The sequence below is a fragment of the Mobula hypostoma genome, chromosome 5 (assembly GCF_963921235.1).
Source record: "Mobula hypostoma chromosome 5, sMobHyp1.1, whole genome shotgun sequence".
Lineage (NCBI taxonomy): Eukaryota > Metazoa > Chordata > Chondrichthyes > Myliobatiformes > Myliobatidae > Mobula > Mobula hypostoma.
In genome coordinates, this window is record NC_086101.1 from 86,267,897 (window position 1) to 86,295,840 (window position 27,944).

Sequence of the window (27,944 nt, forward strand, 5' to 3'; positions counted from 1 at the left end):
CACTATAAAAGCTTAAACGCCTATTTCTGTGCCTTGATTTTATGAGTGCACAAATGTCATTTTATAATCATGTAAACAGTCGACGTTACGGGCTGAGACCCTTCATCAGGACTGGTTAACTCTTTTCCATAGATGCTGCCTGGTCTGCTGAGTTCCTCCAGCATTTTGTATGTGTTGCTTTCATTTCCGGCATCTGCAAATTTTCTCTTGCAGTAATTCAAGAAATGGCTTGCCACCATTTCTCAATGGTATTTAAGGATGGGCAATATCAAGAAATGGGATTGCCTTACCAGCATTCCACTACTTGAAAAACCAATAAATAAAAAATATATAAATATAAAGTAGAGACCACTGAAACAGTTTGGCTCCAGGTACAACTGGTTCTGGAACAGATTTGGGATGGTATATGTTTAATTGTCCACTAGCATTGACAACTGACAGAACTACAGCGATTTGATTCAAGTTGTGGAATCAATCAATTCTCTCTGTTGTCTACTCCCAACGCCATTCTCACAAACCCTTCTGCACTCTTCATTTGCTTTGATGGATATGTCAGGCTATGTGTTTGCAAGCCAAATAATTTTTGACTTGAGCCATCTGAGTTTACCTGTCTTCTATTTTCAAAGCGCTTTGAACAGGGACCTGGATACAACCTTCCAGCAAGCAGCTCTCTGCCAACTGACTGGCAGCAGCCAGCAAAAGGAAATACATTTCTAAATAAGATTATTATTTTTGGATTGCGGGGTTGTTTGAGAGCCATTTGAGCTCATGCTTACTGACGGTCAGTCTTATCAAGGGGATTGCATCAATGTGAACGTAAAGTTATTTAAAGAAAATCTGAAGCCTAATTGAAAAAGCAAATCATTGATTAAAAACTAAGCAACCGTTAAAGACATTTAAATGGATTGAATTAAAAGGAATGAAATAAAATGACCTTGTATTTACACTATTTCCACTGTCATTTCCTGCCTATTACAATGAATGTACCTACTGTATTTGCATCTGGCACTGCAGAAGGGAGATTACTGAGCCAACTGCTGGTATCACGTTTAATTGGTTAAGAATCAGCTTTGTGACTTAGAAATCAACTTTTATGAAGGAGTTCTGAACTCCACAAAATTCCTTTAAGAAATCAGCAGAATTTTGCACTCCCATGCTGGACTCTGTGAGGAGCTCCATAGGAGAAATCAGTTTTCCAGAGACTGGTAAATACCTAGAGGAAGTTTGAAATGTTGGCCTTCACTTGGGAGATTTTTAACTTCCTCATTATCAAATGAGTAAAAGCTGGCAGTTCTGAGCAGAGCTCTTGACTTTCAATGTAAAATTCAGGTCTATATTTAAACCTTTGGAATGCTCCCTATTGATTGGAGTGCCGATATGTTGTTGAAGTCATTTATAAGATAAATTACACTTTAGAAACTTATTTAAAGGTGACCTGTTTGTGTCATGACATAGTCCTATCAATCCTTGATGGTATCAACTTTAATTGTTTGGGAATCAATTCTTGGACCTGGTTTATAGCTCACAAGAAAGCATTTTATTTTTACGAAATGGTTCTGACCGCCACAAAATTCAAGAATTTACAGATCCACTTACAAAATCAAGGTCAGGACATTTAAAATGGAAATATGATGTCAGAATTAAACAAAAGTGAAATAAGGATTAAGTATGATAAAAAGAGAGAGTAATCTAAAAATTACAAAATCGTGCTTTCAAATTGCTCTGTCTATCTGATCAGTTCGACTTCCTGTTTTCTTGACATAGTGAGCTTATGCAAGACTGTTTCATTCCTCTGGATACGTTAAAGATTTATTTTGAATCCAGATTAATTGCAGCTTCAGATAACTTGTTTTTCTTTCTGTTTGTATCAGGACTGACTATTTTGGAATTGGAATTGGTTTATTATTGTAACATATACAAAGATAGGGTGGAACAACCTACCTGGAATAATGTTCATGCAGATCAGTGCATTACACAGTACATTGAGGTAGAACAAGGTAAAACAAAAAAAAACTGCAGAATGAAATGTAACAGCTACAGAGAAGGGTAAACAATGAGGTGCCAGGTCATAATGAGGTACAAAATGAGTGGCCATGAGTCTGTGATGTGCTGAGGTGTGTCCGCAACATTCTGCCATTTCTTGTGGTTATGTGCAGAACAGTTTCATATCAAGCCCCATTCCTCTTCAACTAGATGCATTAACTGGTTCAGTTTCCCACAGATGCTGCATGACCTGCTGAACTTTCCCATCATTTTCTCTTATATTTTTTCTTAATCAGCTTGCCTCTCTTAATTTATCAAGAATCCTCTCCAAACATAGGGCTGGATTTTGTTCAGCAATAGGCAGCAGACCACTGCCAATGTCCTGCTCCCTGGTAAATTTATCCTTGAGTTGTGCATGAAAAAACAGAAGTAGATAGAATTCATAGAGACTGATAGACTCACAGGGTTATAGAGCAAAGAAATAGGCTCCGCTATCCAATTTGTCAGTGCCAGTCAAGATGCCTTCTACTTCTATCAGCCATCATACCATCAACCACCTATTTTTGTACTGATGCAAAACTAATTCCACACTCTATACTCACCCCACACTCAGTTACAACCCCCACGCTACCATCAGATGTTGAACGTATGATCCAAGTGCATCTGACACTGATCGAGTACAGCAGAGTGGACAGATTAATTTTGAATTAGATTTGTTACGCTCTTTCTGTGACTTCAGGATATTTCAGAATTTTGTACACAGCTCAGGACATCACAGAAACCAGCCTCCCTTCCATGGACACTGTCTACATTTCTCATTGCTTTGGTAAGGCAACCAGTGTAATCAAAGATACCACCAACACCGGATATTCCTTCTTCTTCCTTTTCCATCAGCAGAATATACAAAAGCCTGAAAGCAAGCACACCAGTCTCAAAGACAGTTTCTACCCTGGTGTTATAAGTCTATTGAATAGTGTCCCACTATGAAAAGATGGACAGTTGATCTCCTAATCTAACTTGCTATGACCTTGTACCTTATGGTACACCCACAGGGGACATTCTCTGTAACTGTATCCCTTCAATTTGCACTGTTATTGTGTTACCTTGTCTTGTCTCAGTGCACTGTGTAACAAATTGATCTGTACGAACGGTACGCAAGTTACTTTATTCACCCCACCTCAGTACATGTGACAATAATAAACCAATTTACCAGTTTAGTTTTATTTCATCTTCTTACAGTAGCCACATGCATTTGAATTGAGTTGCTGACCCTGAGAAAAAGGTACTTAATTCATGTTAATGTTCTTAATTAACTTCTAAGATTTCAATTAGTTTTAATTAATTCTTATTAAAATTTTCATTTTAGACTATTTGAACCATTTAAATTATATCTCTTTATATGATACATTTAAAAAAACACTTCAAATGGATTTAGCAGGGTTGTGAAAAAGTCATCACAACCTTCGGGAGGAAGACTTTGCACTCTGTTCCTGCAGGCTGTGGTGCCATACATTCTCTATGCATTTCTTGAGTATGGAAGATGATCTCATTTGGCCTGTCACTTCAAATTTCAAAGTATATTTACTGTCGAAGTATGTATACTATATGCAACCTTGAGATATGTCTCCTTACAGGCAGCCGTAAAACAAAGAAACTCAACAGAACCCATTTAAAAAAATACATCAAACTCCCAATGTGCAAATTTTAAAAAAACACATCATGCAAAACAATAAAAGCAAGTGAATAATATTTAGAGCTGAAGTTCACAAAAGTGAGCCCACAGCCACAAAACCAGTCATCACTGCAGCACATTCAGAAGTCCAATAGTTGCAGGCCACAGCCTCAGTTCAGTGCAGAGATGAGTAAGTGTCATGGAGCAGCGAGCTGAGCTGGCCTATCCCTCGCCTCTGGCCCCAACACCCTGACCTTTTCCATTTGGACCGGCGCCTAAATTGTCCAAACCTCAGGTCATTCCACACTCTCGGACCTGGGCCAAATCACCACACCACAATGGCCATGCACCTTTGGGACTTCAGTTCACACTGCAAAAATGCCAGGTCATGCAGGTGGTTCAACGGCTCAATTCTGAAAGGAAAGTTACCACCTATTGATTGCAGTGATCATATCCGAGAAAAAGAGTGATGGAAATAGTAACTTTTTGTTTTGTTTGTTACCTGCAAGTCGTCGCTGTGCTTCTTCAGCACCATCTTGAGCAGAAAGTTTAAAGTGGTTCTGGTGAAGCACAGCGATGACTGGATCAGGTTGGTGCAGGCAGGTAATGGCAACAGATGGTGAACTTTTGCTGGTTAAATTGACCCTTGATCTTCTAATGTCTAAAAGTCTGTGCAAGTACTAAGATTTCTCATTAAATTTCAGCATGAATTCGCTCCATGAAAACCCTTGGTTGATTGATGTAAAGAAATTGCTTGTTACTAACTTGCATTCTAACCAGCTGAACACTTTATCGCATAATCTTTAATATTTTCAGATGGACTAGCCAGAAATACAGTAAATCTTCCTAAATTTAATCTCTTGTTTGCTTGTAAGTGTGTGGATAAAAGGTGATAGGTGCAAGTTAATCCTTGGAGAATGAAAAGGATGTGCCATTCTCCTTCAGCTTCATGTATATTTTAAAAAAAAATCTGTTATGAATATTTTTCTTTCCAAGCTAAATCTTAGACTGTGCAATGTGTTTTATGGAACATTAAGCAAATAGGGAGTTACTGCAATACTGAAAAATGCAGCAAGAAATTTACACATTGGTCCCTTAAACAGCCGGCATAGTTTGAGGAAAAGATATCGTCAAAGACATCACAAAAGCATCCCTGATCCTTGCTAAATTTTGTCAAGGGATCTCTTACAGCTGCCTGAGGGGTCAGGTGGGATCTTGGTTTAACTACATAAATCTATGAACCATTTCTAACTGTTCAGATGTTCTGTTATACTGGAGACTATTTCAGGTAAAAAAAAAACGTTTCACTAGCATTTATTGCAATTAAATATCTGGATGTGATGAGATGACAATGCATCTTTTTACCTGCACAGAAGCAGAAGGCATGAATGAATAAATTATATGGATAGCTGAAAACCATAGTGTGCACGATAGAATGAAGCTCTTTTAGTTCTGACAGTTCTGTCCTTTATGGCATAATTTCTTTTCATTTCAATGTCTTAATGTATTTCTGAAACATTCCCTGCCTCTTTTGTATTTAATCTCTTTTATATACTTAACATATTCTTACATAAAACTCGCTGGCAAATAGGTGAACTTGACTGAATTACTCTTCTTCTCCCCTTTATGCTTCTTAGATTGTACTGCTTTTTGTCTGCATCAACTTCCAAAGCAGGTCGATGGCTATGTTAGCTTGTCATTCTCCCTGCAAAGGTGGTACTGTAGCATCTCAATATTATTGCCAAGAAATGTCGGATGTGCCTACAGATTGCTGATGCCTGGGGCACACTTAGTAATGGCTGTCTGTAATAAGATGTTGAGTGAACAGCAAGAGACAGGATTGAGGTAATAGGTATTCAATTAGTATGTGGATGGGTAGCTCCCCGCATTGATAAAAGTCACTGCTGCAATTAGCAAGTTTGATGATGGGATAGAAATGGCCTATGAAAGTCTGTCAAAAATTGGGATGTGTGGCACTCCACTCCAAGTGAATACTGACATTCCAAAGTCACAATCATGTTCTTGACTAATCAATGCAATTCGATAAACTTGCCTTGGGAAGAAAAAATATCATACCCCGTTTTAAAAATAAAACTCTGACACAACAGCCAGAGCGTAACACAGCCTCAGTGCCGAAGAGAATGGAGTAAAACTTCAATGTACTGTCCTTGGAGAAAAAACAGTAAGAAAGCAAATATATGTAAACTAATCTAACTGCAGAATGTACTTCCACAATACCACTTAATGGAGAGGATGAGGAATACAACCTGGCAATCAAGATTGAAGAACAATGCATTTTTAAAGTAGATGGTCTGCCATTTGGAAAAAGAAATTAGGATTTTCAATTGCTTTATTTCTTATGTTCTTCCAGAAGGTGGAGTTGTTTTTTATTGTAAGATGATGATAACAAATTAATGATTAGTTCACATACCATAATAAGGGAAATTATGTTAACATCAAATGTATTACTTTACATCACTTTGATATAAAGACTTGGTGGAGGAGATGAAAGCCTGCAAGGTGGTGGGAATGAAGCAACAGGGAGCTTGGACAAGATGGGAGAATGCGGTTGAGAGGAAAGTGACCTGGGCTGAGCTTTGGAAAGCCGAACCACACCGCATCCAATTTCTCATCCAGGCAGTGTACGATGTGCTTCGAAGCCCATCAAACTTGCACACATGGGGTAAGGCAGAGTCATCTGCGTGCCCACTGTGCTCCAAGCGAGGAACCCTGGAGCACATCCTCAGCGGCTGTGCAAGGGCACTTGGTGAGGGACGGTACAGGTGGAGGCATGATCAGGTCCTGAAGACCATCGCTGAAGCCGTCAGCACAGGAGTTGAGTGGGCGAAGCGGTCCCGACCCTCCAAGCAGACCATTGCCTTTGTCAGAGCTGGGGAGCAGCCAATACCTGCCAAACGAACATCTGCAGGCATTCTGACCTCTGCAAGGGACTGGCAGCTGTTGGTGGATCTCGAAGGGCAGCTGAAGTTCCCCAACCATAACGCAGCCACCACCCTGCGACCAGACATTGTCCTAGTGTCTGAGTCTACTAAGCAAGTGGTGCTGCTGGAGCTGACAGTCCCATGGGAAGGTAGCTTGGAAGAGGCCTTTGAAAGGAAGCTCTCCAAGTATGCAGGACTGGTCAGCAACTGTCAGTAGGCCGGATGGAGAGCGAGGTGTCTCCCAGTGGAGGTTGGTTGTAGGGGATTCATAGCCCGTTCTCTAGTTAGAGCCTTCAGCATTTTGGGCATTGAGGGAGAGAGGAAGAGGAGAGCCATCTGCAGTACCACCGATGCGGCAGAGAGGGCCTCAAGATGGCTGTGGCTCAAAAGAGGGGAGCCATGGAGTCATAAGTAGCTAGCCATCTGGACACAAGCTGGGGTCTGATCAACCCCGGCTGGGTCACCTGGAGGAGGTTGTATGATGTTGAAAGACCCGAAACACCCGATGATTCCAGGAACATTACTGAAGATGTGTCCAGAAGCATCAATAGATGTATGTACACAGGTGGATGGTTTATATGCATCCTCTTGGATGCAAAGAAATCGAAAGCAAAATGTATTGTTATGATTGAAATTAGTTACTTGATGGAATAATATTCGTAAACTGGCCCATATGCATTGATGCATTCTTCTTCCAAGCAATCTTTCAACTTTTTAATGAGTGGCAATGCATCTCATTATTCCGTTAACTAGGTGTTGGCTGAAGTAGAAATAAAATCTGGAAATATACAATAGATTGATTAACATCTGGAAGAGTAATTTATAGTTTTGAGAAAGATTCGTTTTTCAATAGTTATGTGAAAACTTGCACCTAAAGTGACTCGAGCATCAGCTGTTGGTTGCATGCTATACATTCCTGACATTAATTTCTTTACATCATTCACTCCAATCATTTATTCTATTTTGAATTTAAACAATAAAAGCAGGCATACATTTTAAATTGCTGCAAGTCTGGCTCAGAGTACTTTTGGAGTTATTTTTATTACCAAAGGACAAAAATAAATTGTTTCATGAAATGAAGCAAATTACTCTGATAAAGAATATCTGAAAACTGGACCTTCTGGGAAATAACCCTTTTCCAAGAGGGTTTAATGTGAATGTTCATAAACGGCAAACAGAAAATTTAGATTATTTTCATGTTCAAATTAAGAATTTGTCAGAGCAAAAATTGAAATTAAAGATATCCAAATCAAATTACCTTTTGCAATTAATGCGCTTAGTAATGCTGTACCTTTGAGATCCAACTGAAGAGATTAACTGAAACTAATTCACATATAATGACTTGCAGAGTTTCAGAAGAAATATAAAAATAAATAGTTCTTGTTAACAGCGATCTTATCAAAAAAAATGGACATTTTGACTGGCTGTAGAGTACTTTGGAACATTCCGTAGTCTTGAGAAACTGTATAAATGCATGTTCTTTCTTTTGCTACTTCATGACTTGTTGAAAAATTACAGTTTATATGAGGATCTTGACTTAAACTTAATTAACTTGCAAGAATAAAGTCTTGTCCTGTTAACTTCAAGGATAGATGAAAGCTTGCATTTTAAGTGTTAAAGGCACTGCCAAGTGCATATGTAAGCATATTCTACTGAATATATACAAGTGCATACTACTGAGGTAGAATGTCATTGGACCAATATTCAGATTGTAATTAATTAGCTGTGGTTCACAATATTAACTGTTTGGATCTACAAATGATCCTAAAGTCACTGTTCTACAAGGAGCTTTATTAAGTTCTCCCTGTGACCACGTGGATTTCCTCCAGGGTACTCCAATTTCCTCTCATATTCCAAAAACAGAAGGATTAGTAGGTTAATTGGTCAAATGGGTGTAACTGGGCCACGTGGGCTCATTTTTCCAGAAGGGAGTATTATCATTTTGTATCTCTAGATAAAACAAAGCCCTGAGCTTTAGGTATGAGGAAACAATATATTGTTGGCCCTTTTATTGTGTATACCCTACTTCATTGTCTAACACAACTGAATTGTTGACAATTTATGCAAGCTTGAGAATGGGGTTGGAAGCAGTGCTAAGTGTGTGTAGTCTTTGAATATAAAGAATGAGTACCAGCTGATAGAGATTCATGAATAATGGAACGGTGGAAACACATGCAGCTGCAGATGGAACAAATAAACTGCTTGGAAATCACTGGGTCAAGCTGTATCTGTGGAGGCAAAAGGACGATTGATGTTTCAGATCGAGAGCTTGCACTTGTGGGAATCCTGAAGATGTGGGAATTCTGTAAAATGTGCAAAATTAGTGATGCAGTTTCTGAGAAATTGCATTTGAAGAAATTTACACATACTTTTTTGCAGTTCAGCTTCCAGGCTATTGATGAAGCATTCATCATCTCCTTCCATTTCCTTCACTATGTGCCAAAGAGCCTCTTGATCTCCTGGCTATTGATGAAACTTTGACTCCTTCATGAAATACCCCAGTGCATCTACATTAGGGTTCCCAACTGTTTTTTTATGCCATGGATCAATACCATTGAACAAGGGGTCTGTGGATCACAGGTTGGAAACCCCTGATCTATGATATTAAATGATGTAGCAAGTACAAAAGGCTCTTACTTTATCTAATGTTAGTGCTGGGTGGATCTTATAAAAATATTGATGAACAAGCTGGACAATGTTTGTATTGCTTGTACATGATCATATTGACCCAAGTTACTTTGGTCACTTGGTCCCCATTATGGCATAATGAGAAAGAGTTCAACTTCATCGTAATATAAAACTTCGGTTACTTCAGCTGTACTGATGATGGTTTCAACTGGTATTCTGGTGAATACACAGAATTCTTTCATGTGAGGAGAGCAGGCAAGACACCCTCCATCAATATTATAAAGGACAGTGTGGTATCATTGTTGAGGATGAAATAGCCTATTCACCCAGATAAATCATAAACTTTTAGAATAATTAACAAGGTCATTGTAGAAAGAGCATTGCCTTTATTAATCATCTGTGGACCTTGTCATCAAAACCAGATGAATGGCAGCACAGAAGAAACATATACAGTAATCTTACAGATACAGCCAGAGGATTGACTTTGTTTCTTGAAGGATTCATTTTTGTCATACTGTCAGTTGTTCAACAAAACTCACAATTATTTAGGACAAATAGATAAAGATGAATTTCCCTTTCTCAAACAAATCTCATCATGAATGTACATATTATATATAGCTTGTGTATCGTTGAGGAACGGTAGTATCAAATTCTTTCAAAATTTATGGCTTCTGTATATAAGGTGACATCCAGGTATTTTATTTGCAGTAGAAGGAAAGGTATTACCTTTGAAATGAAATTGAAGCTTTGATGGTTACTGATACTTGTTCAACATAATCCACACAGCATCTGAATCTATGTCTTGGTGCACTTGCCATATTAACTTTAACAATCCTACCCTTCTCTGATCATTCCTTAAGCAGATTTACTTTTTGCTATGAGCATATTGATCTGTCACCAAGGCTGCCAACATCAGAGCTTCACAACCTCAAAATTCATATGATCAGACTTTACACATGAGTTTCAAATCTAGTTCACACTGTTTGCTGGAAAACATAGTATTTACAACTGAGCATCTGAAATCACTCTGAAATATAAATTCCTCAAATGGCAGCAATAAAAATGGCTATAAACTTATAGGCTATAAAAGGAATATAGAAGTAGATCGGGGTTAGCATTCAAAACACTTTTTTTCTACAACAGAGAAGAAGAAAAGGTAGTAGCCACTTTAGCTATTCCTGTAATTTGTGGCAGCATCAGAAAAAGAGCATTGTCCAGATGTTGGGGATCATGATGATGGATGCCACTCTCTTGAGACATTGACACTTGTAGATGTCTTCAATAGTGGTACTCTCTCTGTATCAGGGGTTTCTAACTTTTAGAGAATTCTACCTGAGGACTCAGTTAATGGTAAGAGTCCATAGCATAAAAAAGGTTGGGAACTCCTGCTGTATAGCCTCTTGCATTCCTCTGTACCAGAATTTTCATGTCAGGTCATGACGCAACCATTCAGAATATTTTCCACTATTTCTGCACATATTTGTCAGAGTTTTCAATGGTATGTTTAATCTCCTTAAGTTTCTAAGAAAGTAGACTTCCCATCCATAGGAAACATTCTCTTTACATCCACTCTATTGAGGACTTGCAACGTTCGGTAGCTTTCAATGAGATCACCCCTCAGTCTTCTGAATTGTAGTGAGTTGAGGCCCTGAGCCATCAAATGCTCCTCATATGACAAGCTTTTCAATCCTGAAATCATTTTTGTGAACGCCCTTTGAGCCTCCTCAAATATCAGCACATCCTTTCTATGATAAGGGGCCCAAAACTGCTCACAATACTCCAAGATAGGCCTCACCTGTACTTTGTAAAGCCTCAACAATACACTCTTGCTTTTATATTCTATTCCTCTTGAAGTGAATGCTAACACCACATCTACCTTCCTCATCACTGACTCAAACTGCAAATTAATTTTAGGGAATCCTGCACAAGGACTCCCATTCTGTAGGTACAGTACTGTACAAAAGACTTGGGCATTTTAGCTCTATATAATACTTTTGCATATTACTGTACCTATAGAATGCAGGAGTGATTAAATTGAGTGATGACCAAGAGGCCAGATGCAGATCAGATTGAATATTTTGGAGGTGTTGGGAGGAAAGGTTCAAAATAATGAGTACCATGACCATGAAGCGGTGTGAAAAGCAGTCTGCAAGTTATTATTGAGTAGTACTAATGTGTTAATGTAACGAACAACCAATTCATGTAGTATTAAAAATCACATTTTATTGTTTTTATGTTTTTAACTCTGACTTAAATCATCTCACAGACTCTCTTGTGTCACTGAAGATATCTTAATTGGACTGGTTAAAAGTTTATTTCAGCTTTTTATGCCTTGTGCATTGTGCATTGTCCATAGCAGACACCAGGTGAGGAGAGAAATCCTTTGGCCACAATGATGACTGTGGCAGCGGAGACAGCTCTGAAGTACAACTGGTGCAGAAGGTGATGCTCCAATGGAGCTTTGCAAGAACTCTTGCTCCTATAATGCTAAACTGAGCCAGATTTCGGCATTGTATGTAGAGAGGTTAAATACAGAAACTGCTATTTCTTGGCAGCCACTCGTGTCAGCATTTCATTGATCTCTGGTTAACTCTATGCCCTCAGAGTGTTAATTGGATCACTACCTGTCATATCTGAGAACCTCATTAATAGCCTGATATGTGCGAATAAAATTTTAAATGACACAGAAAGGAATCAGGTTCTTGATCCCAATATTTAAAAGCAAGGCCTCTGTCTCTGTGAGTAATGGAGAATGCCTCAAAAGGAGAAGGTTATTTGTCTTTCCGATAAGGTGAAAGTAATTGGAATGCTGAGTGAACCGAAAGTTTCCGAGAATTAAGTAGCTTGATTTATTATGACTGAAGGTGCAGCACAGTCAATGGTAAAGATAGAAATGTATTGCATTACTGCATCCAGTGCTCCCAATGTTGCCTTCTATATATTGGCGAGACCCAACGCAGACTGGGAGATTGTTTTGCTGAACACCTACGCTCTGTCCGCCAGAGAAAGCAGGATCTCCCAGTGGCCACACATTTTAATTCCACATCCCATTCCCATTCTGACATGTCTATCCACGGCCTCTTCTACTGTAAAGATGAAGCCACACTCAGGTTGGAGGAACAACACCTTATATTCCGTCTGGGTAGACTCCAACCTGAGGGCATGAACATTGACTTCTCTAACTTCCGCTAATGCCTCACCACCCCCTCGTACCCCATCCGTTATTTATTTTTATACACACATTCTTTCTCTCACTCTCCTTTTTCTCCCTCTGTCCCTCTGAATATACCCCTTGCCCATTCTCTGGGTTGCCCCCCCCCACTTGTCTTTCTCCCTGGACCTCCTGTCCCATGATCCTCTCATATCCCCTTTGCCAATCACCTGTCCAGCTCTCAGCTCCATCCCTCCCCCTCCTGTCTTCTCCTATCATTTTGGATCTCCCCCTCCCCCTCCCACTTTCAAATCTCTTACTAGCTCTTCCTTCAGTTAGTCCTGACGAAGGGTCTCGGCCTGAAACGTCGCCTGTACCTCTTCCTAGAGATGCTGCCTGGCCTGCTGCATTCACCAGCAACTTTGATGTGTGTTGCTGTTCTGTTATAACTATTCCCTTTACTGCACTCACCTGCTTTTTGCATTCTAAATATTGGCCATTAGGCTTTAACATGAATGAAACAATGCAGTGGATTCTGGTTAATTCAGCCATTGGATATTTGGGAAGAAACTTATTTGTGGCAATTCTTGAAGAGCAAGAGCTAAAAGAGAAAATAGTCGGGTTTACCTTTGTTTATTTGGGACACTATCCCACTTTATTGGATCAGGACAATTCCACATCCCAGTCCCATTCTGATATGTCTATCCACGGCCTCCTGTACTGTAAAGATGAAGCCACACTCAGGTTGGAGGAACAACACCTTATATTCCATCTGGGTAGCCTCCAACCTGATGGCATGAACATTGGCTTCTCTAACTTCCGCTAATGCCCCACCTCCCCCTCGTAACCCGTCCGTTATTTATTTATATACACATATTCTTTTTCTCCCTCTCCTTTTTCTCCCTCTGTCCCTCTGACTATACCCCTTGCCCATCCTCTGGGGTTTCTCCCCCCCCCTTTCCTTCTCCTTGGGCCTCCTGTCCCATGTCCTCTGATATCCCTTTTGTCAACCAACTGTTCAGCTCTTGGTTCCATCCCTCCCCCTCCTGTCTTCTCCTATCATTTTGGATCTCCCCCTCCCCTTCCCACTTTCAAATCTCTTACTAGCTCTTCCTTCAGTTAGTCCTGACGAAGGGTCTCGGCCTGAAATGTTGACTGTACCTCTTCTTAGAGATGCTGCCTGGCCTGCTGCATTTACCAGCAACTTTAATGTGTGTTGCTTGAACTTCCAGCATCTGCAGAATTCCTCGTGTTTGCATTTTATTTATTTACTTATTGGGATACAGTGCAGAACAGGCCTCTCCAGCCCTCCAAGCTGTGCTACCTAGCAACCCTCAATTTAACCCTAACCTAAACATGGAACAATTTACAAAGACCAATTAACCAACTTAACCAGCATAAAATGCTGGAGGAACTCAGCAGGCCAGGTTGTATCTATGGAAAAAAGTACAGTCAATATTTCGGCCTGAAATATGTGTGTTGCTCAGATTTCCAGCATCTGCAGACTTTCTCTTGTTTGTGAACCAATTAACCAGAACTTCTTTGGACTGTGGGAAGAAACTGGAGCATCTGGGGAAACTCATACATGGAGAAGATATAACCTCCTTACATAGAGCAGCAGAGATAGAACCTAGGTTACTGCAAAGTGTTGTGCCAACAACTTCACTACCATTCTGCTCTATTTGTAAATGAATGCAAACTCTAAAAGGAATGGGAAGGTGCATTGGTAGAAGCTGCTCTGCTACAATTTTTGAGAATGTCTTTGCAGCTGACATTCTCCAAAATCCAGTTGATAATTAATAAAATCTGAAAGGTTTCAGCCATGCATAAGAAGAGCACTATCTTGCCAGATCACATTGGAAGTCGTTATTTACAACCATTATCTGGCTTTCTTTTGCAGAGCAAACGAGCGTGCGGCTATGTTCCTTAAAACAAGAAGTGCATTTCGTAAATAAATACACAAACTAGATTTTTGGTTGCAGTGTGCAGTAAGTTGGGCTTAGACAGCATATATTTTAAATTATTATATGATTCCTCTGCTATGTTAACTTAAATGCAAGATTCATATATAAAGCCAATGGTATCATTAGATCATAAAATTTGTACTTGCAAAGTGGTTACAGGAGATAACGGAACAAATAAAATTGAAACTTGCACTGATTCTGCAGAACAGAAGCTATCAATTTACCTGATTTTCATTTCTCCCAATGTACAGAGGATCCAGGTCCACTGTTTGAACCCACCTGCACAAAACTGTTCTAGTAACAAAGTACTGACGGATCTGCATACCTGTCAGATATGTACCATCCTGACCTGGAAATGATTTGTTGTCACTGGTTGTAAATCTGGAATTCTATTACTAAGAGCATTGTAAGGTACTTTCCTTGGATGGATTTCAGAAATTCAAGATAATTATTCATCACCACCTACTTAAGCACAATTAGCAATGGCCTGTAAATGCTGACTTTGCCAGGAATTCCCGTATCCTCGATACCAACAAAAAATGTTGAGCATATTTAAGGAAATGAATTTTGCTGAAGTGCCAGAGTCAAAATACCAACTGCAATTCTGGTTACGGTAACCCAGAATATTGATGTGGCATTGGTAAGATTACATTAGAAGCTCACAAGGACTTAATTGAAGGTTTCAACACCAAACCTTAAAAATTCTTTTCCTGCCAAAGATGCTGCTTGACCTGCTGAGTTTGTAGAGTTTGTACATGGCTCCTGCACACCAAACTGTGTAGGAGCCATGTACTGCATCTGTTTTATATCTGCATTGTCTTCTGTGTTATTATGGTAGTTAGTCACATGGGTGGGGGTGTGATAGAAGTGAAGAGTTTTAATTACATGTCCATGCTTTTTAGAGTCATTCTGGTTAGTTTAGAGGTAGGGAGTATATTGGGATGATATTTTTCTGTTGAACATTTATTTTTGTTTAACTATTTGTGTTTAACTTCTCTAGTTTTAGTTTCATTAGCTTTAATGCTTCAAGAATGTTTATTTTGCTGGTTACTTAATAAAGGATCAAATACATTTCTTCAACATTATTATTATTGGATTCTATGGAAGATGCAGCGATCAGGATTAACCACTTCCACCCCCCTCCCCATCACTTCTAGTCTTGAAGCGGTGTTGGTTTGTTAGAGTAGCCACAACAGATTGCTTTTGGTCCAGATTCTTGCATCTGCAGTCTCCAGTGTTTCCATGCTCACAGCATTCTTCAGCGATTTTCTACAAGACAATGGTGAGAGTGTACCTGCAACGTTGTGTAAAACTTTGGTCACCCTGTTTTAGGAAAGGCATTATTAAACAGGAGAGAGTAAAGAGTAAGAGGAGAGAGTAACAGAGAGAAAGCATGCCACCTGGTCTTGAGCACCTCAGTTACGGGGAGTGGTTGTACAGACTAAGACTTTATTTCTTGGAGCAATAGAGATTGAGAGGGGACAATTTTAATTAGTGTATAAAATCATGAGAGGCATATACAGAGTGAAAGCATATAGTCTGCCCCACCACCATCCCCCGCCCCCGGAAAAGAGGATCTGAAATCTAGAGGCTTAAGGTGTGAGAGGTAAAATATTTAAACAAACCTGAAAAGTACCTTCTACAAGCAGTGGGTTATGTATAGAAGGAATGAGCTTCCAGAGGAAGCAGTTGAGGAAAGCACATTAATAACATACAAAAGATATTTAGATAAATACGTGGATAGGAGCAATTTAGAGGGGTATGGACCAAATGGGACTAGTTTTGTGGGCACCATGGTTGGCATGGATGAGTTGGACCTGTGGGCTTGATCCATATTATGTTACTCCATGACTGTATGATTTCAAGTGTTGATGATAAGGAAAGATTGGTATAACTTGTTTAATCAATCAAAGATGTGACCAGTGAACCAAACAGACTTTGCGAATTTGTGAATTCTAATCTAACATCAGCAGTTTTGGTCTGGAATTGCATCAGTGGGAGGGGATGCAAAGGTCAACTCAAACTCAAGCTTGTTACATTGTGAGCAAAACCAAAAATGACGAGTGCATGTGTCTTTCAGTTCATATATAAAGCACATGAAAGCATTTTCCAGGAATTCAGAATTGATGACATTGGTGAAAATACAGCTGCACAAAATAATGCTTTAGCAGCATACAAAAACGAGCCATTCTGCTTACTGTAAAACCTACACCATGTAAGCAAAATTTTTAGTGTATCGGATGCAAAAATCATTCCATTCAGAGATCAAATGCAAGAGTTGTGTATCTTATATCAAAATCCTAAAATAACAAAAAATACAATATAATTCCACAACCTTAAAGCTCCATGAACCCAGGTCTGATCCTGATATTGAGTACTGTATGTGTAGTGTCTTCCTATTCTCCCTACGACAAAATGAGTTTTGGCTAAATGCCAGCCTGGACAATGTAGTCTGTATGACCTTCTTCTCTGTCGTAATAATAGGTTATTAAGAAATAAATTGTGAATTGCTATAGACCTGGAATTCAGAATCAGAAGTGGCTTTGAAGGGAATGAGAGAAATGGGGCCCCAGTAAATTTAAAAGGAATGTGGGGGAAGGGGGAGCTGTTGAGTTTTAAGGGGAAACAGAACTATGTGACTTTCTAGGGAGAGGAGAAAGTCTGGAAATCAGGCCCTAATGTGTTAAAAAGGAATGTTGGAACCAGAGCCTTGCAGGGTTAAAAGGTATGTAGGAATAATGATGAATCAAATTCTGAATCATTGGGATTTCTGAACAGTTAGATAATAGGTTATAAGAGTTTTACTGTAGACAGGAAATGGTTAACAATTTTTGGGCTGGTTCTGATTTTCAATCAACATTGATGTGTAATGAAGTGAAGCAAGAGTGGAAAGAGAATTTTAGGATGGAAGCTTCAGCTACAAAGAATTCACATTTTTTCTCCATTTCTACATATTGCACTGTACTACTGCTGCAATGACAAAAGTTTTCAAGAAACATGCCGGTGATATTAAAACTGATTCTGATTCTCATTCAAAATCACACATGGATAACCTGTAGTTTCGAATGCGGAACTGTTCAAGGATACCCAAGAGTTACGATAGATCATAATGTGAGAATATACACTCAGTGGCCACTTTATTAGATATACATTTACAACTGCTCGTTAATGCAAATATCTAATCATGTTGCTCAACTCTCTCCGTAATCCCGGACATCTTCAAGGGGAGCTGCCTCAAGAAGGAATGCCCCCACAATCTGTGACATGTTTTCTTCAAGTTATTACTATTGAGGAGGAGATACAGGAGCCTGAAGACCTACACTCAACATTCTAAGAACATCTTCTTCCCTTCAGCCATCAGATTTCTTATTGGTCCATGAACAAATACCTTGCTTTTTATCTTTTTATCTATTTACAGTACATATTTAGTAACTTATAGTAATTTTATTGTTGTGCACTGTCCTGCTGCTGCAAATCAACAAATTTCATGACAAATATCAGTAATAATCAACCTAATTCTGAGTTAAATGATGAACAGACCGGTAACATGAATATGTTAGAATGTGGAAATATTAGTATATTAACATAATATATAAGGGACTTCATTCCTGTGTAAAACTTACTTGAGTTATTAAATATTCATTGAAGATCTTTCAGCATATAATTGGGCAAGATCAATGTCAATAGATTCACAATGATGTATTGAAGAAAATCTTCAAATATAACAATATTTTGGTGACTACTTAAAGAAGCATGAATGCTTTCAGTTGAAAGAAGTAGTTTATTCCAAGAGTGCAAAAGACACAAATAGATTGTAATCCATCAAGGAAAAAGTGGAAGCAATTATTAAGGGAGGGAAACCCAATACATAGAAGGCCATATGGAAGATTATGTGGTTGTGAATTTTCTCCAGAAATTACTTTGGAATAAAATAACTTGGGATGCTATTGAGCTGAATCAATGTGTAAGACCTTCCTCAAGTCAAGAAACGGACAATACAATACTTCAAAAAAATCAAATAAAATCAGGTTTCCTGTAAATATTGTAAATATGGATTTTAGACAGAAAACAACATAAAGTTTATAAGAGCAGCTGAAAGAATACAGTCTGAGTGAATAGGTGAATACCTGACCAATGGAATATTATGTGGAAATATGTGGTACATCTACTTTATTAGAGAAAAAAAACCCATAAAGAGAGATTAGGCACTACAGCCTTAGCTCTCTTGCATTGAGTTGAATGGAAGGAGTCCTTACTGAAAAACGTTGAATTATTCTTACAGGGCTTGGGAGACAGGTTTTCACTAGCTGGTATGTGATAATAAGAGATTAGTCATTCAGGTCTGAGACTGGAAGACATTTCTTCACCTGTAGGCCTGTTAATCCTTAGGATTATTTACACAAGAGTAATCTGAAGGTTCAGTTGCTGATACATTTACAAGGAGCACTGCCATGAGAAAGTAACACCTAACATCAAGGATCCCCATCATGTAGGCCATGCTCTCTTCTCACTACCACCATCGGGCAGGAGATACACAAAACATAGGTCCCACTCCACCAGGTTCAGGAATATTTATTACCCTACGACCATCAGGCTTCTACACCAGTGTGGATAATTTCACTCACTTCAACACTCCACAACCTATAGACTCATTTTCAGGGACTCTGTAATTCATGTTCTCAATGTTAGTACTTTTAAATTTTGTTTTGAACAATTTGAATTTTTCTCCACATTGATAGTCTGTCAGACTTTGTTATTTATAGTACTATTGTATTTCTGTATTTCCCTGTAAATGCATGCAAGAAAGGCAGTATATGGTGACATATACACACTTTGCTAATAAATTTACTTTGACTTTGTTAGCAGTAATGTAAGAAAAGAAAGCTGTGGCAAAAGGGTTAATTGAATGACAGAGCTTGGTCCCTCTACCATAAAAGACGAAATTTCCCAGCGGCCACCCATTTTAGTTCTTCTTCCCACTCCCATTCTGATATGTCAATCCATGGCCTCCTCTACGGGCATAATGAGGCCACTCTCAGGAGTGAGAAGCAACACATCATACTCTGCTGGGGTAGCCTCCAAATTGATGGCATGAACTTTGATTTCTCTACCTTCTAGTAATCTCTCTCCCCCCTCTCTCTTTTACTATTTCTCATTCTGGATCCCCCTATTACCCTTTTCCTTCTCCTTTCCTGCCCATCATCTCCCACTGGTGTTTCTCCTTCTATATCAGTGATGGTCCACTCTCCTCTCCTCTCCCTTTAGATTAGAGTTCTTCCTCAGCCCTTTATCTCTTCCAACCATCACCTCCCAGCTTCTCACTTCATCCCTCCTCCCCACCCTCCCACCTTTCCACTCACCTGGTTTCACCTTACACCTGAAGCTTGGACTCCTTTCCCTACCTCACATTATTATTCTAGGGGCTTCGCTCTTCTTTTCCAGTCCCGACGAAGGGTCTCACTGACTGAACTGCTGAGTTCTTCCATCACTTTGTGTAACTCTGGCTTCTAATTCTTTTGCTCATATCTTCTGAGTATTTGTGAAATTTAAGGATTTATCCTGACATCTTCTTAAACAGGTTCCCAGTGCTGAGCTCCACACGCTTAGGCAGAGCCCCTTGATGTAACAGAGAAGTTGACCTCGTACTATGAAGAACTGTTCTGCATGTGCTAATGTACTGGGAGTTAATAGAATAGAAATGGTTTCAGAGCATTCATTACATGCCATTGAACATCACTGCTCATGTCCATTCATTTCCACACATAGGCTGTGTAGAAAATCCAGATGGATTATCACATTTATATGAGGTCACTATATTTAATTTGAAAATATCATTGCATAGAAAACATATCTTGTAGCTTTGAGTTTAACATAAATCTAGCACCATATTATAGAATTTCTAGGCCTTATTATTGTACATTCTGATACCAATATTGCAATGAAGTTAATGGTCTTCATATAGATTCAGTTATCCCTTTCAACTGTGTGACCATCACTGTAGTACTGTAATGCAATCAAGTTTTTGCTCTATTGCTGGCATTTTCATCAACAAAATAGCAAAGAACATAAAATAACAAACACGTTAAATAAATAGTTACTCTTGAAAATGATTTAATTGTTTTGCACTGACCTTCCATTTAAACAGTTCCATCCAAACATTTTTATAACTAGGTATAGTTTCTCCCGCAGTAACATGGTAACTGAAGGTTCCTACAGCTTGTGGCCAGTAAAATCAAACATACTGTCCTTCTGAATTCAGTTGAAAAGAGTTGTCACATGTATTTAAGGAGGTTTTGATTTGCTTCGATGCTAGAGTAAATAGCCTTTTCTGCAAAGAATTTGCAGGCAAGAGGAAAGCAATGGACATTCTGTTTATGCACATGAAAGCTTCATTACATTAAACGAAGGAATGTGTGGGCCCTGATGCTGGACAAAATAACAGAACATTATTTACTTGTAAAGCTTTTTTCCAAGCCTTTTCCATATATTAAGGAATTAGGTGATTTTGATTAACCAACACTGTTACTACAAATGAAAGCAATGAATTCTTGAAACATTCAGCTAGAGAGGCAGTTTTAGTGGAATAAGAAACTATCTTGACATTTCTGTTTTTTTTTGTTTTCATCCAACTGCAAAATTGTTTATAATTTGTATTGTTTTATTTCAAATTTATAAACGTAAATGTAGAAAAAGAGAAAGACGAATTTCAAATGATTGATTAATTTAATCCAATGCATCTATGTTGAAGTTGCTGCACTGAGTAGGGGAATATAGCCAAGATATTTGCAAGGTTCTGCACCCTTGACTAAATTCATACATTTTAGGTTCAAAAGACTTAATAATTTACAATTGTGTCATTGTATGTTCAAAACAATGAGCATGAAATAAGTGGAAGAATTTGTTTTTTTATTTTACCACAGGACTTTTGTACATACTTGTCATATCCAACAATGCTAAGAGACCTGTGCGGGAAGTCTTTAAAGTAGAAATGCTGATGCATTGGGGCAGTTCCACTCCCTCAACCTTGGAAGTCCAGATCTAGTGGTATGAGTAGTCATAACAAAACTGGGATCTTCCTTGGATGCAGTAGATGACCATGACCAAGTCTTGCATCTTGTTATGACTCTTGCATTGCAGAACTGCCTTCACGGCTGTTAGATAGCATTATTGATCCCATCTTCCCAGTCCACCAGAGCTGACTTCACAAGCGAGGATGGGCATGTCCCAATCTCACTGAGGTATGAGGCCTGCCAGCTAAACTCACCTGGTTTAACCCATCTGTTGAAGCAATGTATCGGGGTATAGCCACTGTGATACACAAACAGCTGCTTGGATTACTTGCAAACATACTTGGATTACCTGCGTTTTTAAAAGTTTTCCTCCCCTTTGATTTGCAGACCATAAAACATGTGGACCAGCTGAATTTCTCTGCCATGACCACGTGACCTGTATTTCACTGAACTGGCTCTGTGATGGTGAACCAGACTGTCCTGATGATTCGGATGAGTCACTTGATCAGTGTAAGTGAACCTTTAATCTCGATTAAAATGGTTACAATCTTCAATGACACTTAACTCAAGTTATTCTTATTACAGTCTCTTCTGTGATCCAGTATTAAAAATTTTGGATATTTTCATGAGAAATCAATATTAAATCAGCATTCAACACTGAAATTTAGTCTCTGCAGAAATATGATCATAGTTCTGCTAAAATTGAAGCTGTTTGCAATTATACAAATTGGCTTTATTAACTATTATGTATTATAATAGTGTATCCTTGTTATTTCTCTGTATATAGTGTACATTGGTTTTCTGCTATTTGACAATGGTTAACTTCTCTTTGTGTAAATGGTGATTTGGATATTTTGTACTCCCATTAACTGACAGTGTGGCTACTGAATGCATATATTAGAAGCAATCATAATTAATGTGATTAATAAAATTTAATTTTAGTGGATTTAGAAATACCTAATCCAATTAACATTAAATTACACTGGACAACATTTTTTTGAAAGTGTTACTTCCTCAGAATTTTTTTGCTTATGATAGACTATTTAGAGCTGAACACAAATGTAACTTCAGTCTACTTGTATGACATAGGGATTTGGAGAAATAAGACATTAACGTTCATGAATATACTGTGTTTAATTGCATAATGGTGCTGACGCTTTTCAATAGTTCAACTAAGCTAAAAATATTTTGTTGTTGATTTTCATTTATACTCAGTGTCTGAAGCTTCTCGTTTAAGTGTTCAACAGTCTTGATGGATTCCAGTTGCCCTGATACTGTTTCTTCATTACCATACTGCCCTGGGGAAACCTTTCCCCATGCTCCTCACTGACAGTGCCAAGATTTGCAGGGAAGAAGTCTAAATGGGAATGCATAAAATTAATCTTTAGTGAAATGTTGCACTTCATGGTTTTGTATACTTGAAACATATTGTCAATCAGCTGCACGTAGTTTCTTGCTCTGTAGTTGTCAAGAAAATTTTCAACAACATCCTTGAAAGTTTTCCATGTTATTTTCTCCAGTCATACTAGAACTTCTTCAAATTGCGTGTCATTGATGACCTGTTTGATATGTGGACCAACAAAAATGCCTTCCGTAATCTTGGCATCAGCTACTTGACTTGAATTATGAATTGAAATAACAAATATGAGTGATTTCAAAAAAATAGTGCTTGATAGAGAAATTTCAGAGTGATTTTCATGATCAGCAGCCCAAAATCCATAAGACACACCCAAAAGGATTCAGGAAGCAAAATCTTTATTGTCCAGTGAAATAAAACTTGTTAGGAGTTTGGATAAAAAAAACTGTTGGCTCTATAAAACAGGCTCTGAACAAAATATAATTGTTAAATAAATTGGATGCATTTTCCCTGGATAATCTTGAACATGAATAGCAAGATAAATTTTTGGCATATTAAAACTGAAAAGCTTTCTGAAGAAACTAGTAAATTACCAAAACAGTGTTGAGACATTATTATGATTACAACTTTGCTATATTTTTTTCTGATTCCATTTGGCTAACTGGGTGAATACATTCACAGTTAAGACTGAATTCCTTTGACATCCAGAAAACCTTTCTGTAGAAGTATTAACTAACATCTACTTAGGGAGAAAAATCACCTATGCTTCCCACTCTTTATCATTTTCCAGTGATGTCCTGCTGGAGAATACTTGTAGAAATTGGATAAAGTGTTGCATCTCCCATGGCTGAACAGATGACTGAGGACTCTTCAGGTTCCAACGTGAAAGATGACCTCTTGGACAAAATAATATAGAACAGCTGGGCATATTTGGAACCATGCCATACCTTGACAATATTATCTTAAGGGAAGAGTGAGAGAAGATTTTTAAAGCCAATATTATCTACTCTGTAATAATTGGAACAATGATGACATCCTTTTTAGCTAATTCTTTCATTAGCTGCCAACATTTCCCAACAAAATTCAAGCCACTAAGTTAATAAGCAAATTTCAATTTCAGCACTCTAAAGATCCTGTTCTGTCAATGGAAAATTATTTTTATGACATTTTAAAGCAGGCCAGCCTTTATTAAAGGGATGGTAATCTGTTAGTTCAGTTATTGCACATTCTTCGTCTCTATTTGTCACTTCTCAAAAGAAAATTGTCCAGGTCTCTCATTGAACAAGGCTCAGACAAACTTCAGACATAGTCCAATAAGCAACAAATATTAAAATAAAATGTCCCTGAAGTTATTAAAATTGTTATGTATCGTACAGACTCTTTGCTATTGGTATTACCATTACAAAGTCCCAATACATTAATAACTTCGGGGTTTCCATAACCCATAGACTTAAATGGACTTGCAAGTAGATACTTTGTCTAGAACAAGTCAGAGGCTGCATATTTTGAGTCTTTTTCATTCTGTCTCAAGCATTCTCCATTTGTCCAGAAGAGTTCAGCTCCAAAATTAATCATCCAGAACAAATAAGTCTGCTGTCTGGTGCTCCATGAACATTTGTTCTCTTTACCTGCACTGCAATTACATGGTGGTTCAAATTGAAAACCTCCTGCTGCTAGTATTTAGTCAACAAAATTACATTAAAGACCACATTCAAACCTTGGCATCTACCACCAAGACAAAAGATGAAAACAGCAGTAAATGGGAACTTCAACATCAGCATTTTCCCTTTGAGTCACACTCCATTTTAACCTGAAAATATATTGCTTCTTAATAATCAGCAGGTTTAAATGGTGGAGCTCATTATCAATGGTGCTGTGGGAATGTCTTCATTAGGACTGTGGCTGTTCAAGTTACAAATAAAACATTCCTCAGTTTTTCAATCATTCATTGTTTTTTTTAGTAAATATTTACTTTGATCCTGGGTTCATCATTACCAGCTGTTAACGTAATAATATTTAACTGTTCTTCCCTGTTTGCTATTTAAGTTGATTGATAATGCTTCTTAAAGAGTTAAAGTAATTTAAATACATTTTAACTGTTTTACAACTTCACTCTATTATTATCACCTTTTCTAATTCATCTTTAGTTTGCTGAGATAACTGAAGGCCACGGCAATGTTAATGTAGCTCTTTATAACAGGTATTTCATTCTGTTAATTGAGTGTTGATCCAGCATTCACTAATTATTAGGCAAAGATGAGAGTGCTCAGCATAGCTTTATGTATATATGGTCCAATTATGATCAATATGCAGGACTCAGAAATGACTTGTATTCGCAAAGGAATTATATAAAAATTTTGTTTTAAGTTGTTATTTCAGCTTAGTGGCCGTTGTGCTTTTGCTAATTTGTTTTAGTTATCCATTTCTCCTTTATTTTAAATGTGTGATGGAGGATAAGATGGAAAGAGGGAAGTACGAGGATGTGGATTTAAAAACGCAAACACAAGGAATTCGGCAGATGCTGGAAATTCAAGCGACACACACAAAATGTTGGTGGAATGCGGCAGGCCAGGCACCATATATAGGAAGAAGTAGAGTCGACGTTTCGGGCCGAGACCCTTCGTCAGGACTAACTGAAAGAAGAAATAGTAAGAGATTTGAAAGTGGGAGGGGGAGGTCCGAAATGATAGGAGAAGACAGGATGGGGAGGGATGAAACTAAGAGCTGGAAAGTTGATTGGCAAAAGGGAGACAAGGCTAGAGAAGGGAGAGGATCATGGGACAGGAGGCCTAAGGAGAAAGAAAGGGGGAGGGGATCACTAGAGGAAGATGGAGAGCAGGCAAGGAGTTATTCTGAGAGGGGCAGGGAGAGAAAAAAGAGAGAAGAAAAAAAAGGAAAAAACAATAATTAAATAAATAATGATGGTTTGGGCATAAATAAGGCATTTTCACTTCCTACTAAGAACAAAAGATTTTTCTTTCCAAGTTCCATTGTATCTGCTTAAATGTATTTCACCTGAGCCTCATTGCAATCGTTGCCGGTCAACTGAGGACTTTTCAGGTATGAGCGATAAATCCAATAAATGTCATTTCTGCTTAATTTATTTGAACTCTAAAACAACAGAACAATTATTTGTTCTAATATGCATTCAACTAGTGCTGCCAAGAGAGTTTCAGTTGTGGTATTAAATAATCATGTCATCAGTAATAATAACTTTCAGCTGAGGTACTGATAAATGCACATATGATGTTTCTTTGAAAAGCATCATAGCAAGACAGCAATGTATGCTCAATTTGTTTGGGATTTAATCACACAGAGTACTTAATTTTCTTTGTTCTGTTATAACCTGCATCTTGGATGCATTTTTGAATATCAAATCTGAAAATGTATGCCCTGTGTATCATGTAGAAACTGGAGCAGATAATTCACTTACCAACACTATTCCGACATCCAAGTGAACCCTACCACATTTGTTGATTTTTGATTGATATACCTAATAATAATAAAAATAATCTTAGATTTGGAGAATTGTGCAAACCTTACACGAGAAGATCTAGAAACCTCTCAATCAATGTAAGCCAGGCAGGGATGAAATAGTAAATTTGAAGTACAATAAAATGAAAAATAATAATTAGAAATTAATAAAGATATTATGGAAATTGGTATATATCGAAATAAAGGAAATCATAGTTGCCAAATCTGTTAGCTTCACTATCCTGCGAATTGCATCAGTGATGGACAGGTGTGTTGATGATTTCTGAAAGTTTATTTGAACTTTCAAAAACCTTTGATTAATGTGGCATCCAAGAAATGACTCAACAAAATAGGCAGTTAGATCATTCCCCTCAAAAATAAGTGCAGTATACAGTTTTGGAAATGGTTGTGGGGGATGAGCTCCCAGGGGAATGGCATGGAGACAATATTACAGGCACTGAGCACGGATTTGTGGTGCAGAAGAAGGTAAAGAGGGAGAAGAGGGGAGCAGTAGTGATAGGGGGCTCATTAGTCAGAGGAAAAGACAGGAGATTCTGTGGATGTGAACGGGATACTCAGATGGTATACTGCCTCTCAGGTGCTGGTGTCAGGGACATCTTGGGGCACGCCCACAGCATTTTAGAGAAGGAGGGAGAGCAGCCAGATGTTTTGGTACATATTGGTACCAATGACAAAGGAAGGAAAAACAATGAGGTCCTGGAAAGAGAATTTCAGAAAGTGAGAAGCAGAACCTCCAAGGTAGTAATTTCTGGATTGCTACTTTTTCCACGCACTTGTGAGGGTAGAAGCATGGTGATTTGACAGATAAATGTGTGGCTGAGAAGCTGGTACAGAGGGCAGGGCTTCAGGTTCTTGGATCATTGGGATCTCTTCTAGGAGAGGTATGACCTATATAAAAAGGACAGGTTGCACCTGAACCCAAGGGGGACCAATATTCTCGCAGACAGGTTTTTTAGAGCTGTTGGGGAGGGTTTAAACTAATTTGGCAGGGGATGGGAACCGGAATGAAGGGATTCATGATAGGACAGATGGTAAAAACACAAAGATAGCGTGAAGTCAGACTGTCAGGAAGGGAAGGTAGATGATAAGTCAAAATTCCAGCCAGCAGGATGAGTATCAGTGCATTGGGGATGCAAAATCAAAAAGGGTTGCAAATACAGTACTCAAAGTTTTATATGCAATGTATGGAGTATAAGAAATAAGGTGGACAATCTTGTTTCACTACTACAGATTGTCAGGTATGATGTTGTGGCCATCCCGGAATCATGGCTGAAGGGATGGTCATAGTTTGGATCTGAATGTCCAAGGTTACACATTGTATTGGAGGGATAGGAAGGTAGGAAGAGGTGGTGGCATGCTATTCTGGTAAAAAAAAAGTATCAAATCAGTAGAAAGATGCCACATAGGTTTGGAAGTTGTTGAATACTTGTGGAAATAGAAAAGGCACGTCAAAAGGGCAATGTTATGATAGTCATGGGAGATTTTAACATACAGGTTGATTGGAAAAACTAGGTTGGTAATGGATCCCAACAGCGTGAGTTTGTTGAATGCCTACAAAATGGCTTTTTAGAGCAGTTTATTCATGTGCCTACTAGGGGATCAGCTATACTGAATTGGGTGTTATGTAATGGACCAAGGGCAATTAGGGAGTTTAAGGTAAAAGAGCCCTTAGGAGCCAGTGATAACAATATGAACTTGAAATTTGATAGGGAGAAATAAAGTCTGACATAGCAGTATTTCAG

General features: G+C 38.4%; 1 protein-coding gene and 1 long non-coding RNA gene across 2 annotated transcripts in view; one reads left to right on the forward strand and one right to left on the reverse strand.

The window, feature by feature from the left end:
• Nucleotides 1–27,944, forward strand: part of LOC134346855 (low-density lipoprotein receptor-related protein 1-like) — a 2,119,020-nt gene that overhangs the window by 328,336 nt on the left and 1,762,740 nt on the right. Inside the window, exon 2 of the mRNA XM_063048628.1 lies at nt 21,738–21,860. Within this exon, the coding sequence (XP_062904698.1) occupies nt 21,738–21,860 (123 nt within the window). The remainder of the gene's footprint in view (nt 1–21,737; nt 21,861–27,944) is intronic.
• LOC134346856 (uncharacterized) overlaps nt 23,365–27,944 on the reverse strand; it is a 79,399-nt gene continuing 74,819 nt past the window's right edge. Inside the window, exon 3 of the long non-coding RNA XR_010018041.1 lies at nt 23,365–23,668. This is a non-coding gene — a long non-coding RNA (uncharacterized LOC134346856). The remainder of the gene's footprint in view (nt 23,669–27,944) is intronic.